The sequence below is a fragment of the Xiphophorus couchianus genome, chromosome 4, assembly GCF_001444195.1.
Source record: "Xiphophorus couchianus chromosome 4, X_couchianus-1.0, whole genome shotgun sequence".
Taxonomy (NCBI): Eukaryota; Metazoa; Chordata; class Actinopteri; order Cyprinodontiformes; family Poeciliidae; genus Xiphophorus; species Xiphophorus couchianus.
Window position 1 is genome coordinate 26090858 of NC_040231.1, and position 22068 is coordinate 26112925.

Genomic DNA, 22068 nt, shown 5'->3' on the forward strand with positions numbered 1-22068 from the left:
ATCCGATGAAACGATGACAAAGTCGATCATCGAACTGCGGCCTAGGGTGTCCTGGTGCCAAGTGCACATATGGACACCCTTATGCTTGAACATGGTGTTCGTTATGGACAATCCATGGCGAGCACAGAAGTCCAGCAACAGAACACCGCTCGAGTTCAGGTCGGGCGGGCCGTTCCTCCCAACCACGCCCCTCCGGGGCTCACTGTCGTTGCCCACGTGAGCGTTGAAGTCCCCCAGCAGAACAAGGGAGTCCCCAGGAGGAACACTCTCCAGTACCCCCTCTAAGGACTCCAAAAAGGGTGGGTAATCTGAACTGTCGTTCGGCCCGTAAGCACAAACGACAGTCAGAACCCGTCCCCCCACCCGTAGGCGGAGGGATGCTACCCTCTCGTTCACCGGGGTGAACCCCAACGTACAGGTGCCGAGATGGGGAGCAACAAGTATGCCCACTCCTGCCCGACGTCTCTCTCCCTGGGCAACTCCAGAGTGGAAGTATGTCCAGCCCCTCTCAAGGAGACTGGTTCCAGAACCAGAGCCATGCGTCAAGGTGAGACCGACTATTTCTAGCCGGAACCTCTCGACCTCACGCACTAGCTCCGGCTCCTTCCCCACCAGAGAGGTGACATTCCACGTCCCAAGAGCCAGTTTCTGCAACCGAGGATCGGACCGCCAGGGTCCCCTCCCTTGGCCGCCACCCATCACACAGTGCACCCGACCCCTTTGGCCCCTCCCACGGGTGGTGGGCCCATGGGAGGGGGGGCCCATGTTTCCTCTTCGGGCTGAGCCCGGCCGGGCTCCATGGGTAAAAGCCCGGCCACCAGACGCTCGCCATCGTGCCCCCCCTCCAGGCCTGGCTCCAGAGTGGGGCCCCGGTGACCCGCGTCCGGGCGAGGGAACACCAAGTCCAATGTTTTTACTCATCATTGGGGTCTTCAGGCTGCACTTTGTCTGGTCCCTCACCTAGGACCTGTCTGCCTTGGGTGACCCTACCAGGGGCATGAAGCCCCAGACAGCATAGCTCCTAGGATCATTGGGGCACTCAAACCCCTCCACCACGATAAGGTGGCAGCCCATGGAGGAGATGATAAGATTTTGAGGGGAAAAAAATCTCATACCTGACACTTAATTTCTTTATAATTTTGCAGGTATTTCAAATCCCAGAAATCCCTCCATAGACTCTATGTCTCAAAACTAAATTGCTATCTGCTCAATTTCAAAATCCAGTCCTTGTGTTATGGCCTTTCTTTGAACTCTAAAACGATTCAATCCATCCACTCCTGGCAACTGGTAGTCAGTGCATTATAGGAGTGCTGTGTTTCTGAAACACTGGCATCGGGTTAATCCAAGTTTAATGAAAGGATAGAAATGATTATGAATAAATAATATAGTTCAGCTGAAAAATGAAATTTACTTTCCAACGGCAGAATGTATTTAGCCTGTGAAATATTGATGTCACCGAGCTGCAGAGAGGCAATTCAGGTTCAGTATATTTTAATGCTTCTTACATGTCTACCTTACAGCATGAGAATATAGCTAAAGATAAGTTATTGAGCTTTCAGGCCTATGTGTACATTTAATTATGAAGGCTTTGTCATGGGTGAGAACAATCACTTTGAAATGTAATATGCAGTGCAATTATTTAACCTTGTCACAAGTTGATTAAAAGTAATGTTTGACTTAAGGGTCACATTCAGCTATGCCATATGCATCACATATTTCTGCTCATTTTAAAGTTTTCCTGCTGGGGTGAAACTGTTGGTAAACAATTATTTTTGATGCTTAAAGACCTTCAGGTCAGTTCCTTTCAGAGGGTAAGTTTCACTAAACGCCTGCAATAGATAATCCATGAGTCAGATACTAAATGTCTTAATGTAGGACTGAGATTTGTGAGATATGCATGTTGCAAAGTTGGACATGAAAAATGCACATTTTGATCAAACAAATGTGGATGTCTACAACTGCTTGGTTGTTGACTTCTGGTTGAAAACTCAATAATACAGCAACATGCACACTTATTGGCCATTTTATTAGGTTGACCAGGACTATTGTTTTTAAAGAGAAATTGCAAATCACTGACTCATTGGTCAGGTTGGTTCGATTGTTTCAGAAACTAATGATTTACTGGGATTTGCTTAACCGCAACAAAACTAAGGAAATGCTCAGTGAAACTGCTGTGTGGATAAAAATGCTTTGAAGATGTCAGCATCACACTGACTTCTCTGTACCCCAACTGCCTCCACAGTCTGGGTATTATCCGTCTATTAAACAGAGTTTAATAGACTGATGCAAATCATGGATGTGCAACAACTGCATGATGCAGTAACCATACACATGGACTGCAATATATGAGAAAGGGTTTTCGGAACCTTGTTGAATGTTTTCCCATGTCTGAAATAACGGTAAAGGCAATGAGGGCCCAACCTAGTACTAGCAAAGTGTGCCTAGCACAGTGGCTGGTGAGCATTAAGTCTAGCTAAGTGTAACTTGAATTACAAAACAATGATGAAGTGAGGTAAAGGAAGCATTTTCCTGCCAAAATTAATCCATCTGTTGTCTCTCTGGCATGGAGTGGAATGGGGCTGGTACCTATCTACAGCAGGCATTGGGCAAGAGGGGTACACAGGTCATCAGTCAATGTCACTCAAGGACAATTTAGAAAGACCAGTTAACCTAATAGTCATTATTTTTGTGGACTGTGGGAAGAAGTTGAAGTAACCCAGTTAAAACCTACGCATGAGCATTGAGTACATGTATACAACCAACAGGAAGACACCAAGCCAGGATTTGAATCCTGAACCTTGTTCCTGCAAGGCAACTGTGCTACCAGCTGCGTCAACGTGCAGTACGCAAATAATATTATGTTTTATTTAGTGCTGTGTTTTGTTTGTTTGTTTAATTGTTTGTCTGTTTTGCTTATCTTCGTTTTAAGGGTGCAATGTGTTTTTTCTTCTATTTTTTATTTTTCACCAAAGTAAATATTTTCTGTAGGTAATGCTGAATATGCTTGACCAACGTTATAAATATATATATATATTTGCACTTGATCAAAAACGTTTTAAATGGCTCGAACGGCAGACTTGTGGACTGTCTTGGACTACTGTTACAGCTGTAAGATCAGACTGTAATACCCTCAGTGTCCAGCAGATGTCTCCTTGCTCCACTACCGTAGGACTGTATTGCGTTGCGATCCTGGCATCTACAGCACAAAATTGCGTCAATTTCACAAAAAAATAGTGTTGGGTTATGTTCGACGTATTTGTTCATTAATATTTTTCTTACTATTGTGCAATTGCTATTTTTTTTAAGAAGTACAGAAAGAGAATTATACGAGGAATGGACGACGGGACCTGTTGTAATGTAATAAATGCTTTGGTGGGTGAATTTATAAATGGTGAAATAACTTCCCAAACGTCCTCAGAAGATTGTTAAAAGGCGAGGCAAACTCTCGAAGGAGGATCGATCTTATCCAAAAACTGTCCGGTCGCGTATAGTTTATTAGGAGGAGTTTGTCTCTGAGCCGCTGCCCCCTCTCACGCCACCTTCAGTATCATCATCATTCCCGCATCTTCCCGCAGCTCCAGCGATAATCTGTGGGGAAAGCTGATCGGTTCAACATGGATCTGCTGAATTTCATGCTTTTTGTAGGGATCTCCCTCTGCACAGTGAAAGGTAGGCACTCTCATTAATCAGTTAACAACTTCCAGAGGCAGAGATGAAGATGGAGAACAAATTTATTTGAAAGCAGATGATCGTGTTTTTGTTTTGTTTTGTTTTTTGTTTTTTTGTTTTTCCCCCTCCAGGATTTCTGCTTTTCTTGTGAGTAAAATGTTGCTGGCTTGATTTCCTGATTGAACACAGCCAGTGTGTCTTAATTTATCTACCGTGTATCCCGTTCATAAGAGTTAAATCTGAATTTTAAAACATTTAAATACATTGGGAGTTAGTTCACACTGTATACATCTCATCCTTTTTGGGGCCTGCTGGATTTAAGTCAAATAAAGAATGGAAAAACAGGGGCGTGGGGTGTAAATATGCATTTGCAAGAAAAAAATGACTAAATGTTCAAACTAAAAATCTTTATAAATTCATCATCAGATCTTCATCCCCCCCCAAAAAATCATCATCCTGCTTCCCTGAGATTATAGTGGTTTGTATTGCATTTGTTTTGTCTTTTTTAATTGACCTCATTGCAGAACATCTATTAATGGCACTACAAGTTAATTTGGCTTTATTTTTGTGAATTGATTAAACTGTGATGCAGCCAGGAAAGAGGCCACTCCACTTCTCATATTTTTTGTGCCAACCCCATCAGGACTTCCCTTTTCTAATGACCTTCTGAAGGCACTCCTGCTTGTTGTGGGTGTAAGTTTCAGTCTGTCAGCACTGAACTTGTTGCAACGTCTGCTGACCCGCTCTCTGTGTGACTGATTTAAAGAGGGACCTGCCTGCAGAGGACTACACCAATGACTCACTAAGTCTGAAGATGTCAGCACAGCATCTTCCTAAAGATGGCCTGTGTGTTCTGGGTGACAGAAATGCAGATGCAAACAGAGATGGTTGCAAAAGCTCCAGCTTAGAAAAAGAAAAAGAAAAACAACTTCATTTTGGGATTGAAAGTTTTTGAATAAAAACTTCCATTGTGTCATTTGTTGCAATGTCTGTTTAGCACAGTCTAGAAGAATGTATTTAAATCGCCCAAACTCTTAAACTGACTTGTTTTGAATTTTGAATAGCAATTGACTAAAAGGCAATCATCCACTGTTGCTCTTCAATTTTACACTTTACTGGCTCTTGTTCAAGCAGACTTGAATGTTAGGCGGATGGAAAGATACGAGTGTATGCACATTGCTGCACAACATAAATGCCCGATCACATCTTGGTTAAGTGAAGTCCTTGTCTTTCATTCTGCTGTGCTGGATGAGTTTGATTATAAGGTCAAAAATAATTTGCTTTTGTCCTTCTTTAAGTTTGAGCTGATTTCCAGCAACGGATCAACGGATCATGTAATAGTAAATTAGGAACGTCCGCTGTGATGTAAATGTTTCCGCATTGTACTACAACAACCCTCACTCATTACACCTCGATGATTCTCAGGGTGAAACTTGACTATGGTGGGATCAGAGAGAGGAGGAACCATCAACAGGGCTTTTGTCCCCCACAAGCTTTCAGCGAATCTTTTATAACGAAAGAAGTGGATGAAAAGGGAAACCGGAGAGACGTCTACCGAGAGTGCACTCTCAGCCAAATCATCAGGATAATGCGCTTCTCATAGGTGGTTTTGGATAATTGGGCTGTAGCCATTAGTGAAGTGAGAGGACGGTGCCAGAAACACTCCGTAACTCAGGACATGAAACAAGAGTGTGTTAAAATGAGAGACAGGTCTGATTTGAGTTTTCACTGCAAGATGGATCGCATCCAGGTTTCGGAGGTGGATTGGTTTGCCTCGGGCGGGTGTGTTTCAGCACCTTGGATGTGACGACAGTGACATTGATGGAGTTTGCACTTTAAATATGCCACACGCCGAAACTTTACAACCCAAAATATAGAGTCGAGCTGCATATCGGTAACTTCTGAATCAAATACAATCCAAAAATTTTCTTTTCTGTTTTAACCAAACCTGCAGATCCAACAAGATTTAACCATAGGTCTGATCAAAATAATAATCAGAAATTGAGTTCGGTGCCAAGCCTCTTTTTTTGTTTTCTTAAAGTGTTTTATTGAGATTTTACTTAACAGAACAGCACAAAGTGGATAACTGAAACTGAAGAATAATCATCAATGATTTCCACTTTTTTTTCTTTTATAAATCTAAATCTGAAGAGTGCAGCATACCCGTCTAAATCTTATTGTAAAAGCATTATGTACTGGAATCAAAGCTGCAAGACTTTTGGGGTCTGTGTCTACATACTTTGTCTATCTAGAGACAGAAATTTATGCGATTTTTTTAAATTCAAGGTCAGCCACATGGGATGTAGGATCTATAAACATCAGTTTTACAGTTTTGTGTTAAGTGGTCTTTGACTAGACCATTCAAAGCCATGAATGTTTTGATCTAAACCACAAGACTGACTGTAGCTCTTAGTGTTGAAATCTTACATCTGCTGCAGTCTCAACAGGTTTTCATCCAGCGTTTCCCTAAATTTAGCTTCATCTACTTTCCTGTCTCTGCTGAAATTATTTTTCACAACTTTGCCTCTGCCATGTCTGGATTTTTCTTTGGTCCCCATTATGTTGTCTGTTAGCTAATGCTCTTCAAAAATCCTCAAAGCCCTTCCCTTCCCAGCTGTGAAGCACTGAATTTCTCTTCGGTTATCAGAGTAGAGGGGACTTCTGCTCTTCATGACTTTTGAGGCTTAATCCTTTCAGTAGGTTTTCTGTAGCTGATGCATTTCTTCTTATCTCTGATAGACAGCTTTTGCTCTTGATCTAAAGAAATTGATTGAACGTGGATGAACAGCTCAGTCTGAGCCACATAACTTAGTTTGTGCTGTTGACAGTGTGACGCGTTCGTGGCTTTATGCTTGCTTTTCAGCATATTTGGATTCTTGGTGTAAATAGATCACAAGGATCATGTTTGCGTAGATGTTTTATAAGTGTATGTCCATGTATGCATCATCTGAGCCTATGTTGTAACCTGTTTACTCTGGCTTTTCTCAAGTTCAATGCAATGTTCAACATTGAAAATTGCATTCAATCATTCCCGCCTTTCTAGAAATAATCTATTTTCCCATTAAGGTAATCATTGAAATGTCTATCTGCGTGATTGCAAAGTGAATCAAAACATCCGATGCTGTACATAATCCTGCCAAAAGCAATGTTATAAATCAGAAAGGGAAGAAATGCTGCAGAAAGCTGTTATGAAAGCAACACTAACATTACAGCTGATTAAATTAAATTAAATTAAATTAAATGTTTACTCTTTTGATGTGCGTTGATTGCTTACTCTTTTCATCCTTGCTGAATTTAATACGAAGAACAAAGCACCATATTCAAATCTATTCATCCCATTCCACCAACACCATAGACGTGTTACTGATTCTGAGGAGTGTTACAAGTCTGCAGGTCTTTGCGTTGTTTTTAAACATTTATTTATTGTCGTAAGACAAAAAATTTCTGATAAGTCCAGCTATTAGGAGTGCGATTCTTATGGCTCATTGTTTCTAAAATGAAAGAAATTTGAATATATGATGACATCTGTCTTTTGGGTCGATCCTAAAACCACTATGGGATATATATTTGGTGAAACACTAACTAAAGGGTTCAAAATCAACATTGAACTCATGTTAAATGGGAATGATCTAGGCCAAAATTTGCTCAGAGTCTTAAAGGGTCTACATCAATAGTTACCAAATGTCAAAAAAAAACCCTCCAACTCACAAAATAACTATGAAGAAAACTTGTTACCATGATATAGTAAAGTATACAAGAATTACCACCAAGTCATTTACACAGGGGTCTAACGACAACTCAACCTGCTTTAACAGCATTACTTTTTATTTTATGCAATTGTAAATAAATCAGAAAATATTACTGGAAAGTTCATTCATTCCAGCCTCTCAATTCACTTAGTGAAACACATATAAAGTAGATGTAATATTCAAAATATTATATCAAATCAAATTTTCATACAGAAATATGGATTTAATGGAAAGCAAATTCAATACTTGCTTAAAAAGGAAAACCGCCTGTGACCTTAGGGAACATCTGTAATTAAGAGAGTATTGATTAATTATTTGCTCTTTTCTTCTGCAGTTTCTCAACAAGGTCCATCTCAGCGCAAGTTGTACAGTAGCCTGATGACCGGGTACAACCCGCTGGAGAGACCGGTTTTCAACGACTCTCAGAGCCTCACGGTTTACTTTGGCCTCAGCCTCATGCAGATCATGGATGTGGTGCGTAAATGATCTGTTGCAATAAAAATATTCCTAAAATAGTTATCTGTAGCAACTAACACCCAGTCTGATGTAGAAATTAGAAACTCGAAAAATGTGACAAATGTTATTTTCAAGCATTGCAGGCAGCTTGTATATGACAGAAATTTCCCTTAGAGGCATTTTAATACTAAAATCGCAATCTGTGAAGCTAGCCTGGATGCTTACTTATTGTTTTCTGTTTCTGAAATGAGAGAAAACATTAAAGCAAACAGCGACGTGTGCAAATAACGATTTATTAATTTATCAACAGGATGAGAAGAACCAGGTTCTAACAACCAACATTTGGCTTCAGCTGGTAAGAAGTTATTTTTTATCCATAAAAGTCACAATAAAGATAAGGTGGATGTTTATGATTAAGCAACAACATGCATACAGATTTTGTCACATTACAACCACAGACTTCAGTGAATTTTATTTGGATTTTATGGGACAGATCAACCCATTTTTCAATTTTTAATTTTCTTTTTTTGTTTACAAAATGTATGGTATGCCTATGCTAGGTTGCCCCTGATTCAATACTTTAATGAAAAACCAGCTGCACGTGTTTTCTACAGAAGAAAGACTTTGTCCATTCTTTTTTGTAAAATAGCTCAAGGTCAGTCATTTGGCGTGGAGAGGATATGTGCATATGGACTTTGACTATGCTGTTTTACCATATTAAAATCTGTTTTAAATGTTTATCTTGTCATCCTGGTTTTATTTTACCAGAAAACCTTTGACATGCTTGCTGTGTCTTCCCTGATTGTCCCATTTGAGCTTTCGAATCTCTGCTGCTTCTAGGTCTGTCCCTCTCCCCTGCATGTTTCGGGGATGTGAACGCTTACGCAGGGCACTGTATCGTAATTTTCCTTAATATCAATTATCATGTGAATAGTTGTGCGATCCGAACCCACCCGAGCTTGCACAGGATGAGAGGGAAAGCTGCAGCCTACTCAGTTGTTAAATTATTTGCAGATAATTTCATATGAACAATTCCGCTTCTTCATTTAAGGCTTTATAGCTCTTTATGGCGTAAAATTACTCAACAGATTGACGTTTTATCCATTGGGTAGTTTAATCAGTGAGCCTTAGAGACGTGGTTTGTTCACCTTCTAGAACATAAATATGAATTCTGCTTAAATGCATTATTCACATTTAAATTTTAGCAACCTTTTTTATTTCCTTTTCTGTCCATCTTCCACAGGAGCAATAAAAACCTTTCTCCCTTGTGTGGTGAAATGAAGTGTATGAACACTGGAGCTTTATTGCGGCTTGTCCGTTTTGTGACACCATACTTTCCTTCTGCTGCATCGTCAGCAAGCTCTCCCGATGCTGCTTGGCCTGGTTTAAATCACTCTCTGGAAACACAGCAGCAGTCTGACACACACACACGCCCACACGCGCACACACACACACAAGCACAGAAGCACCAGCTCAGACAGCAACCTTTGGATCAACGATTTGTTGGCACTGATTTAGTATTCTTGGTGAAAAACCCAAGAGAAAACACTTTAATCTCCCAAATATGCATTCAATATCACAAGATAACTCTGAAAGCTCAAACTCAATCAAAGAGTTTCCATAAATGGATAATACATGCTTAGCCTTTATCTATTACCATAATATGCTTATTAACACACAATATAATTAAAAGTTGTCTTTTTTTAAACTCAGACCTAAATATTAATGTCTCTGGACTAATGCGATGCTGCATTTTGTTTAATTGGATCGCACATTCGCAAGTATTTAGAAAATATTGCATTTTAGCGAGCCAGTTTCTCTGTGAAAAAAGCTGTTTTCAGGTTTCAGCTTTTAAACTAGACCAGTGAGCCTTACAGCGTGCTTTGCTCAGCCTTTAAACACTGACCTTTATGTTCTTTCATCCCGATGACAGCCATTGTTTGAACACCGTGGTGTGAATGAATTAAAGTTGGACTACAGGGCAGATTTCAAAAAGGCCCTTCATTAAAAGGTATTTATTCAAGAAATATCAATAACGAGTGGGCCATGCACCCTGCTGCGCTCTGATCCTGTTACAGACTTTTAGGTTTTGCTTAAACGTATCGATTTGATCATATAAACATAAGACGGCATAGAGCAGCGTTCTCAAATTTCTCAATTAGTTTGGATCATTGTATTTATCATGAGGCACCTTTTAGAATGAATCAGAACTTCAGTTGTTATTTATGGGTGAAATGATTTAGCTGCTTGGAGAAGATCGCTCCAGTCTCTCTCTGCAAACATTCCCGGTGAATGAAAGTAATAATATTCATCCCCTCACTTTTCCTCCTTCTGCGCCGTTATTATGTCAAAATCTCAACTGCTTTCCATATGGCGTATGTAATGACAAACATAATTTCTCTGAGACACTCTGCTGAAGATTAAACCCGGCTCCTGGTTGTATAAATTCACCCACAAGCGCCGCTTTCTGTAGGGTTAAAATGTCACTGTGAGTTCTCTCAAATCCCAGGCTAATCAAAGTGGAGCCGCGCATAAAGAGAATGTTGAGGGAACATGTGCCTGATGAATATGTTATGGTTTTACATTTCACAGTACTGGAATGACTATTACCTCCAGTGGAACCCAGTGGACTACCCAGGCGTGACCAACGTGAGATTTCCCGACCATCTCATTTGGAAACCAGACATTCTGCTTTACAACAGGTTGGTTTTAAAACACCACACTGCTTTGTCTGGTAGCTCCGTAAATCAGCGGTTCCCAAACTTTCAAGCTTCTGACTCAAAAGAATTTAAATATAAGAGAGTCATGACCCCTAGAGGAGCCAGTTAAAAAGACCAAAGTAGCCAAAGTAAACACTGGACATGTGTACTTTGGTTTAATCTTCATTCACAAATCTGTTAGTGAAGCTTCTGAAAGAGCTGAGTCTTGTGTCTTTTTGTTTGTTTGTTTTTTTTGTCATGCAGACAATATTGATGCAACACAAATTGGACATAAATTGAAGTTTGTTGATTATCGCTGCATCATTTATTATCCTGGGACTGATTCATTGATGAGGTTGACCAAAAGAATATCAGGATCTGTTATTGTGCCACAGTGTAACATTTTGAACTTGAAGCAATTTCCACATTTAATAAATTAAATTAAAATGTAAAATAACAAGCTTTCTGGCAGCTAACACTGTGAACACAGGATAAGTCTCCTGTATGGGTAAATTAGGTTGGAGCATGCAAGTTTTGGCCATCTTGTTTTCCCATCATCTTTCTAGATTTTTTGGGACCGCTCTTATGCTCACTGCTTTTTAGCTCACTTAAACAGATGATTATTGATTTTTACACATCTTTGTTCATTAACCCCCAAAAAATCCATTTACAGGCTATTTCCAGCCACCAGATTTTTATTAAAAATGTTCTGCTCTTGCAAAGACTCTAACCTCTAAATTGACTCCCCTTATACAAGATCCACCACAATAGGCATGAGGTACTTTCCCTACATAGCCATCTTTTGTAGTATTGCTGAAAGCTCCATTTTGGACTCATCTGACCAAAGCAGACAGTGCCAGTTAAAGACCCCATTGCACCATGCATTTACTTTTTTTGATGACTGGGCAGAAAAGGTCTTTTTGCTGGCATGCTTTTCGAAACAACCAATTGACAATTAGATGGTATCTAGAGGTTGCTATGCAGCCTTACAGACTCTAATACCTCTCCATGCTGCCATTCAAAGCTTTTCAGATACTTTTTCTTCCCTTATATATCCTCATCTAGCCTCAATCCACTTATTCCAGTAAAAAGAAAAAAAAAACTTTTATAGGTTTAGGTTAGAAGCTATTTTCCTTGAAGCCTTTTCCCTTCTTATGACGATTCTACATTTGCATAACTTGAATGACATGCTGTCTTGTCGTTCCCATTTCCAAGAAGAGAAATTGGTATTTGTGTCACTTCACATTTACACAGCACGGGAACAGGAAGTCACAAACTACTAATTAAAATGTTTTAGCCACTCTTTTTAATGTCACTCACCAGAATAGTAAAATTCAGATTGATAGAAACGCTTTAGTTACATTTATGTGAAATGGATTCCTATGAGTTCTGCTGCTGTTTGTGTTGAAAACAATTATTTTTCTCATTTGTTTTTCCTCAGTGTGAGGTTATGCCACTGCAGTATTAATTGTGAAAGGTCTCAAATATAATGTCTTTGATTAGGTTATAGTTTACAAATTTGTTGTGCTTTTTGGGGTTTTTTTTAACTTTCATTTTTAATTTGAACAAATTCATAACAGACTGATATATTTTTACTGGACGGATCTACTTACATTTGTAATCAATCGACCCTGCTGGTGTATTGTTCTTTTTATCCTCTGATCGTTCCAGAGCTCAGAAGCTCCATGTTGACAGTTTTGCACATGTAAAACAAAGGTTTTTCTGCTGCAAAGCTTCATAAACACATTGAAACAAAAACTAAGAACATAAAATTGATTCATTTTCCAAAGTCATGACTCGCTCGCTATGGAAGCAGTTTTTAAGACAAGAACATTACAATTCAAGGTTAGCCTTTTATATATTCAGGACCATCTAGATCCGTGATCAGGAGCAGTAAATCATTTTGACAAATGAATAAAATTCTATTAGAGGAGATAGGAGAAAGGGCTTTTATTATAGGTCCCTAATGGAAAGAGCACCAGAGATCATCATTAATCAATGTTTAAAGGTTCTGAACAACCAAATTACAAGCACTCAACTAAGGGGAAAAAGTGTCAGGCCTTATTTTTCATTGTGCTTATAAGTCAGACTTGTTGGGGTCAAGCTGCTTTCTGTTTTAACTTTGGCTTAACATTTTGTCATTTGGAAGTGATATGTAGATGCTTTCGGGGAGGATGAGGATAACCGCTAGAGAGCTGTAATTAGCGCTGCACTTCGTCCCCACGGCGACATTTAGATACGAACATTTGCTCTCAACTACTGAGAGTGTTTGAAGCCATGCCTTGGTTGCAGGTGAAACTCTGGAAAATTCTGACGTTGTCTCTGTGTTTCTTTTGTATCCTGTGTGCAGTGCAGATGAAAGGTTTGATGCAACATTTCATACCAACATTTTGGTCAACTCCTCAGGCGCTTGTTCGTATCTTCCTCCAGGTGAGAATTTTAATCTCAGCTCGTTGTCAGACCTTAACCACCAGCGGAAGTTTGACATTATTACTTTGGTTTTTTCATGTATCATTGCGAAATTATTAATCTGAAATAAGTTTGCTATACTTACCCATAACTAAACATTATATTCTGCTTCTGATGCACAGCTTGACTGTGAAATAAGGTGCTATCGTGCACTCTGGTTTCAGATAAGCCGGTCATAGTGTTATTACTAGCTGATTTATGTGGTGTTAAAAGCAAAATATGATGCAATCTGTATGACATCTTTTCTCTACAAGCCTGTCGTTTTAAGCAAACAATTGCCCACATCTGATCTTAAATTACTCCATGCAATAAACCTGCTGACCGCCTATAAGAAATGCCAACTATAAAAATATTTTGCATGCCTTATGACGGAATAAATGTACACAAGGACTGGGAGATGATGACTTGGAGGAGGAAGAATAAAATATTGCTCCAGTTTGAGAGAAAAAAGTTTAAAAAAAAGAAAAAGAAGAAGTTTGGATCCTGTTACAGGAAACTGCTGAACAAACTGGGTCAAACCGAACTTCTGCTGCCTCAGAATCGTTGGATGCATTTTAAAGCGGCCCATCAAATATGTAGTGTGATCCACACAGTTTTGATCATTAAGTTTTGTTTTCTGCTTCAGTTAACTGGTGTCGCTTCAAGATAAAAGAAAATAAATAAAAAATCGTCCCTTTACAAGGCATCAAATCTGTAGTTCAGAGAGAAAAGTTGCCACTTGATTCAGTCATCTCTGGAAAGTACATGTTTTTTTACAGTTCTTACGTCGCAGAATGCAAGAATATATTTAAATGTTTTACTGTGATGTAGTCAACCAAGATGAATCCAGCTCACAAAATTACGCTGGTTTTGAAAGTTATGTCAGTTCCATTACATTATTTACAATAGAAAGGGTATAAAGGTAAACGTTTACTTAAACTATCTCTACAGAATTTGGCCTAAACAGCTATAAGTTAATCCACCTAGGAGAATTATAATTTTTCTACCTGTCTTTTCAGTTCAAGTTCACTTTGGTCTCACAAGTTTGCAATAAGCCTCAATGAGTTCAAAGTTCAATTAAATATCAGACTGACCTCTGTTGTCATCATTTATATAACAAAAACTAACCAAAGTGTGAGGGGAAAAAACAAAACAGCAGCTTTAATAATTACAGTTTTTTCTCTACCACTTTTTCTTTGCATTTTTAAAGATTAAAGTTTAAAATGCACAAGTATGTATGAATGTTCTGGCCTTTAAAAAAAAAGCAAATTCTTGTAGTTATATACTTATGCAAAGCTTAAATGCATTGGATTAGTTAGTTTGGAAATAAGTTACGGCAGCTCTGGAATAGAAGCAGACTGCCTGATAATTTGAGACATCTGTTGTATAATTATATCGTCTGAGCTTCAAGTGGAACTTCAACTTTTTATAGACGAGAAAAACTGTCATTTATTAGGAAAGGAGTGTTAATTTGGTAAATGTGGCTCTAATGATCTGACTAATGTATTATTTATTTATTCATTTATTTCGAATAGACAATCAAAAGCAAAGACGGAAGAAAATAAGAGAAGTAGTCTTGCCAACTAACATGGCTAATAAATACATTTCAGATATTTCAACATGAATATTTAAAAGAAATTTTTAAACTCTGGCAGCATCTCGGTCTTCGCTTGGCAAATCATTATCATGTTGGCTAAAATTTGCTGATAAAGCTCCTCAAACTAAGTAATTCTTCTGAGTAATTCCCTTATATGTTCACTCACCAGTGTAATTAGCTGCCTAATGGTTACCAAATGTCACAAACGTATCTTCAAACAACTCATAAATTATTCCCAAAATTTTTGCAGAAATGGCTCATGTAAGTTTAAAACTCTCACTTTTCTAATTTCCCATCACAAGTAGCTGTGCTACTTAAATGATGACTTGCTTATAGAAGGTTTATTTCTGATAATGGTTTTATTTCCCTCTTCTCTGCCACAATAATTGTATTTCTTTTAATTTGCTCAACAGGAGACAATCAGAAGAACGAGTTGACTGCACCTCGTGACATTTTGAGTCACACATAAAATAACAAATTGAACTAAGTCGCAAAGTTTTAATATGTGCCTTTTAATTCTGTGTAGTTTTGCATGATGTAATATAACTTCTAAGAGCCTTAACACATTGATTGAGCAGTACAGGAAGTGTTGGCACTATACTCTGCGTGACGAAACTCTTTTCCCAATCAACATCTTATAGACTGGTTAAAGATACAAGTTTCTCTAAAACCATATATAACACATGCATGCCCAAACACTGATTTACATAAGGGAACTTACTGAAACTGAAGGCCTCACTGACACAGCCAGTAATTACTGCTCCCCCTTTGGCAGGCTCCTCTTCCCACTTTATCCCTTACAATGCAAAAAGCCTTGGCCTGCTCTGCGGCGGCATCTTAATCAATACCAACGTAAATAGCTCCATCACTGAACCTAGTCCGAATTGATTGCATCTGGCAAAAACAAATTACCTCTCATCTTTACTCCGAATTGAGCCTCTTTTAAAACTGGCACAAAATAATGATACGCTTCACACGGCTGTAACAAATGAGTCAAATGTATGCAAATCTGACCCGCAGCCTGCAGATTAATCATTGAAGTTTCCTGACATTTATTTTTACTACTGAGGGTTTTATGGCAGTGAATAAGAGCCGTTATGTTTGTTTGCCACCCATCACTTTTCATCTCCTTTCCATCTCTTTCGTTTTCATTGCAGTGGGCGAGAGAAGAGATCTTGTTTACTGCCAGCATCTCATCTTTCTTAAATATGGATGGGAATTGCTGTGGCTGTCTCGAAGAATTAGTCTTCTCTTTTATCCTGTTGTCATTTGAATTTTTTGGCTCTTCACTGGATGGATGAAACTGACTCAATGTCTTCCCGGAATAAAAACTCTCTGCTGCCTCTCCTGTTGGTTTGGCATTTTTTTGTTGTATCATCATGTGTTTTTTTGTTTTGTTTTGTTTTGCTTTGTTTTTTTGTTTTTTGAGTTGCCTTATTGTGTTTTGTCAGGCCAGGGAGTGGGAAGAAATACTGACTGTCAAAAGTTTACACACCCATGTCAAATGAAAAAAAAAAGTTCAGAAGAAGAAACTTTAAAAAAAAATAAGAGAGGAAAATTACCTGTATATTTCTGAACTAGCACAACAAAATCAGTGACTTTGACTGCCAAAAAAAAAAGAAAAATCACAAAATCCCGTATTTTCTTGTTCATGCAAGCAAGTACTGGGAGAATCCTGGAATTTTATCTTAGGCTCATCAGATCACTGTCCTTGGTGTAAAAGGAAGAATAAACATTGAAATAAAAACAAATGTCCCCACTTAAACAACCAGGTTGTTGCAGATGTTGTTCTGTTTGAAATTTAGTTCCCCTCAAACAGATTTTCTCGTTTGCTAGTTGAAATGTAAAAGTTACACATCATGATAAAGGAGGAAAAGGTGTTGAGGGACGACACACGTTCTGAAGCGGCAGAGCGGGCGCTTTCTGTGCAGAGGCTATTAGTCTTCGACGCAGCCATCTGGGGTTTGATGCCTAGCCTTGGGATCCTTGCTGCACGTCTTCTCTCCTTTTCTCCCTGCCTGTTTCCTGACTCACAACTTTAGCTGCAGAGAATATCAAGTTAAAGTGTTTAATGTACATATATTCATGCAAGATCAAAGAGGTGTTCTGTGTCCGTCACCATAAACAGGCATCTTCAAGAGCACCTGCTACATCGATGTCCGTTGGTTCCCCTTTGACGTCCAGAGGTGTGATCTGAAGTTTGGCTCCTGGACGTATGGAGGCTGGTCCCTGGATCTGAAGATGGTGGAGGCAGACATCACTGGCTACATCGCCAATGGAGAGTGGGATCTTGTTGGTAAAAGGGTGGCCTTTTTGTCATTACTCTGGGTTTTGCTTTTCATCACACTGCTGCTTTGACAGATTATTATTTTTTTGTCTGTCTGTTTGTTCATTTGTTTTTTCTTGCTTGGCAGAGGTGCCAGGTCGAAGGAACGAGCGTTTTTACGAATGCTGCGATGAGCCCTACCCTGACATCACCTTCACGGTGGTGATGAGAAGACGGACGCTGTACTACGGCCTCAACCTGCTCATCCCATGCGTCCTGATCTCCACCCTCGCTCTCCTCGTCTTCCTCCTGCCGGCCGACTCTGGGGAAAAGATCTCACTGGGTTTGGGGAACCGCCGCACACGCTCGCACAGACATACGAGCAAAATAGTGCAGCTTTGCACATTTAGAAACCTTTGCAGGTTGTCGTTTTTCAGAGGAACATTAAAATGTTGAACGCGTACTGTAAGAAAGTGCAGAGCTGAATTTTTAGAATAATTATCGAATGCCTTTCAAGTTTGGGTTTGGCTGGCTTTCATTAATTATGCAGAGTTGTCTGAAAACGCTAAGCCTGACTAAATCTTGCAATCTTCTGCAACTTTATAACCTACTAAACTAAATATTGAAGATGTTTTTAGGAGAAGAAAGCACTTAGAAAACCTTATTCATTGCACAACTCAAGGTAACACCACTTCTCTGCTTAATATGACAGTGTGAAACTGCAGAAAATACAAAAGCTTCAATTTTGTTTCGTATTCATCTTCGTGTCATCAAAAGATGAGTGACAGGACACTGAAATGAAGTGACTGAGAAAGCAAAACAAATGCTCCTCTTCTGTTCTGGTGTTATGGGTCAGTGCTGTTTTACTGCAGACCTGTAAAAAATTTTGGGTTCAATCTGTGTCTTATTTGACTTTGCTGCATCCTGAGTCACTTTTCATCTACATCATTCAGAGAAAACAGTCAGTAGTTGACGGGTTGTCAGAAGAGAGCCGTGGATACAAGTTTTTCTTTCTTCTGTCAGTTCTTTAAGTCAAGTTGAAGTTGCGTTTCTTGGGGTTAAGTTTGTGTTCAGCGTTAATGGGTGTACAGGTTTTCTATCTGACGGTTTTGTAACCAGATGTATCGACGTCTGCATGGCCAGTCACTTCAATATCGGATGCTTCAGAGATATATTTTGGGCATAAATATACACCGCTGTCAACAGAGTGCATGTCATCCTCTGCCTTTAATTGGACTACTTCTACACGTTGTTGCATTGTTCATTTACTGCCTCACTGAACAAGACATGCCAACCAATGTTTTTATTATGACTACTGACAGGCGAAGAGAATAACACTCATTACCTCTTCGTCATGGTGCTTGTTAGTAAGGAAGATATTTTATTTTATTTTTTTGCGGTTTCATTGTTTTTTCAGAGTTTCATCCAGGAACCAGTTTCTATATATACTGACCACCAAAGACAGCCATCTAGACATCACAAGTCGGCCCTCAGAAACTAGCTCAGATCCTTACTTTTTTTCCTCCTTTTGGCTGCAGGTCTTACCGTATCTTAAACTGGAGAAGAATTTAATGCTGTTTATGAATGAAGGCTTTAGCAATGCCAAATGTTTCACAGTCTGCATGTAGGACAGCCGCTGGTCCATCAGGGTGGACACACTGTTCTCCGATAGCAGAGGACTCTTCATGGAGCATAGAGCGCTCCGCCATAAAGCATGCCTCATTGACTCCGGCCTGTTTTGGTATCAAATAGGAAACGAACTTTTACGCCAGTAAGTCGTAATGTTGTGTCCAATCGGTGTGGGTCAGATTTAAAGAGTTTGGGGAAACAAGTAAATGTTCATTTGTTAATGAAAGTCCTGTGCATTTGTGTGTTTCTTCTAGTGTTCATAATTGGTAACTTGTTCACTGAATTATGCTTGTCCACATAATTGTAGACAATATATGTCTACATGCGTATCTGATAACATTGTCATCACTTTGTTGACAATGTTATCACTTTGTTACAGAAATGTTTACCCACTGTAACTATAGACCTGGTCTAATATGAATTATTTTAGGATAAAGTGTGAACTAAGACTGAAGCTTCGCCAAGCAAACTGGTTGTTGGTTAGATCAACTTCATTGAAGGTATCTGCTTGATAGATGATATATTTCTTTCTGCTTTTTCCCCACTTCTCTCATTATTGGGCCTTCCCAACTCAAACAAACTAATACCCCACTAAACCCCAAACTTCAGCCCCATCCGTCTTCTTCCAAAGACACACCACTACTAGCACTAACACTTAGTCTGCAGCATGCATGTTTCCATCCGTACGATCCAATTGTTTCCTTGAATTTATCCTATTTAAACAAATTTCTCTCAAACACGGTGAGAAAAACAAGTTTCACTGAATTTTGAGCCAAGCCAAAAGTGGTACAGTGTAAAATCAACATAAAGAGCAAGTAGAAGACAAGCAATGAACAAGTGAATTTGTATGGCGGCATTAAAGCCTTACATGATAAAATAAGACTTTGAACAACATTTCTTGATTGGTAAGTTTGTTTTCTAATAAAGTACGACAGTAAGACACATTTTTGAAAGTTCTGACAGTTTCTCTCATTTTTTTAAAAATGTGCACTGAGATGTAGTTCAGAAACATCCATCTTATAAATATAATTATGTTTGGACTTTCTAAGCCTGTCAGACCTGCAAGGTTGCTTTTTTTTATCACTATTATTTTTATGTCTTATCCATTTTACTCCTACCAGACCTCAGTGTTGCTCCTTTCCCTTCTTTTGAGTTTTTCTATTACTTCCTCTCCTGTCAGGCGCCGCTCTATCCTGGCCTCCTGCCAGGCTGATTATTACTTTGGCATGTGCATGCTACTAACCTCTTGGTTAAAAATAGTCAAATAATTTAGTCATTTATGACCAGAGCTCTTCAGACTTCACAGCCGAGCCTTTTTATTTTTCTTTTCTCCATCGAAAACATCTTAATATCCCTTTCCACTTGTCTTCTGGGTAATCACCCATTCAGGCTGAACCACTGGTTTGTTATTCACTCACTTCCTTTGTAGCCTTGTGAGCTGAGCAGATAATCAACGCTGGCTGGCTGACTTAATTGTCTGATCAGGAAAACAGAGCAATCTCATCTCGGTTGTCACAATTGAACTCAGAGCATTATGAATAAGTGATTAAGGCTGCATGAAGGCAGGTTTTGTGGTTGAATAGTGATTTTGTTGTACAGTCTGCGCTGTCTGCGGGAGAGAAGGGTGTTGATTTATGCGGCTTCCTCAAATATCCTGCAGCTGGTTTCCATCATTAACCGTGCTGCCGAGCCAGATGTGCGAACCTGTGTGTGTTTTTCCCCCTCATATACATTCCCTCTGATGTGTTGATTGCTGGAGGAAATATGAAATGAGACTCGCCCGTTTGAAGTTGATGATAGACTATTATGCGGATCACATTGGAAAGCTTCGCATCTCAAAAAATGGATCTCTGAGGAGCTAAAGCTTATGTTTAAACTGCCTGCTTACGTCCTGACACGTCTGCTCGTCAACACGTCAACCTGCCGACTCAATGGCATTTTTATTCTGACATTTTGAACACTTTTGAGTGATGGCTGCAGTTACTCAGCCATGTGAACGACCCCATATAGCTACTGATGGTTCCTGCATGAATCGTCCCCGGGGCGAGCCGCTCCATTTGCTCCTTATCTCCCCCAGTCTATTCGGCGAAAACTCCCAGTAGCTGTTCACTATAACTTATCAGAAACTTTTATCTGTTCAATACTGAGTCAAAAACTTTGAATCAGAAACCAGTCCCATTCTCATTATCCATTAGCAGTTGTTTACATTGTGAAAACATAAAAATCATAAAAACATCATACAGTCAACAGCTCTGAAAGCTAATAACAGATATTAAATTTTTGCAAAGTGCCATCGTTAAAATCATCAATGCACAAATATGTTGGTAAAATTTACATTTATTATGGAACAAAAGCAAATCTAAACAGGTGAATTTTTAGTCTTGATTTAAAGGAATTCAGTGTTTCAGCTGTTTTGTGTTTTTTCTTTTTTGGAAGTTTGTTCCAGATTTGAGGAATGGTTTGCATGATATGCTGCAATGGTTTGCATTATATATTTTTTGTTTCCCATACACAAGGTCAGAATACAGACTCAAATTATTCATGCTTGTGTATTTGACACCTTTGACAATCTTCTTGAAGTTATTGTTACAGATATTTTGACTTGGTTCACACCAACTCAGGTTTTTAAGTATATTCTTTATTTGCCCAGAGGGTTTTATCTTTCCAAAAGCTTAATCTTAGCCTGGTTAATCCATTCAAAAGTTGCCTTAGTTCAGCCTTTAACAATTATTACCACTTTGAAACTCAAAATTTGTGAGGTTTTAAACAATCTGATCCAAGCTGTCAACCTCAAATGAAATGGAATTGGTTTGGATTTTTAGGAACAGCACCAAGAGAAGCATCAAGGCTCAAATCTGTCAGATTGCTGGACTATCAATCCTTCTGCTCACAGTGAAGCCAGTTTCTCACCACCACTGGTTAAAAGGGTGCTGATGAAAAGAGAAGTTGTCTCTGTTCCAAGCTCAGTGTTTAAAGTTTCAGCTTTGAACATTGAAATTTCCATGTGAAATTTGCTGCTTTTCACATGGACAGATCAAACACCTTCTGGAGACGTGTTCTATAGTTAGACATGACATAAATGTAGCTATTTGGCACAATTAACAGAATGTCATGAGGAGTCAAAATGAGGCTTTCAACTCCAAGGTCTTAGTTCTTCTTAAAACTAATTCAAAAGGTTGTGACACCTTCATCATTGCAAGAGCCGTTTGGTCACATTTGCACTGAGATTTGCTTTTCCTTCCCAGGCATTACAGTTCTGCTCTCCCTGACTGTCTTTATGCTGCTAGTTGCAGAGATTATGCCTGCCACATCAGACTCTGTGCCTTTAATAGGTAAGTCCGGCTGAAGTTGAAAGCAGCTGCTACGGTTGTCAACCACAATCAATGAAAAGGCCCGGGTGAAAACCCCTGTCATCTTTTTTTTTATGATTTTTGTTAAATGTGTTTCTCTGAAATCACAGTGTGGCCAATTTGAGCAGCCATCCAGGATTTGGTCATTCCTTTAATTCAGAGATGAGTCATCCTAGGTGATGTTTCTGCAATACACAGAGAAAGC

General features: G+C 39.2%; 1 protein-coding gene across 2 annotated transcripts in view; it reads left to right on the forward strand.

The window, feature by feature from the left end:
* chrna7a (cholinergic receptor, nicotinic, alpha 7a (neuronal)) overlaps positions 1 to 22068 on the forward strand; it is a 28496-nt gene that overhangs the window by 4853 nt on the left and 1575 nt on the right. The window contains exons 1-8 of one of the 2 annotated variants that reach the window (XM_028015451.1): positions 3244 to 3669; positions 7753 to 7892; positions 8185 to 8229; positions 10467 to 10576; positions 12924 to 13003; positions 16747 to 16914; positions 17033 to 17227; positions 21759 to 21845. In XM_028015451.1, the coding sequence (XP_027871252.1) occupies positions 3615 to 3669; positions 7753 to 7892; positions 8185 to 8229; positions 10467 to 10576; positions 12924 to 13003; positions 16747 to 16914; positions 17033 to 17227; positions 21759 to 21845 (880 nt within the window). In that variant the 5' untranslated portion in view covers positions 3244 to 3614. Of the gene's footprint in view, positions 1 to 3243; positions 3670 to 7752; positions 7893 to 8184; positions 8230 to 10466; positions 10577 to 12923; positions 13004 to 16746; positions 16915 to 17032; positions 17228 to 21758; positions 21846 to 22068 lie in introns of those variants that run through there. The other variant, XM_028015452.1, reaches the window with a different exon arrangement.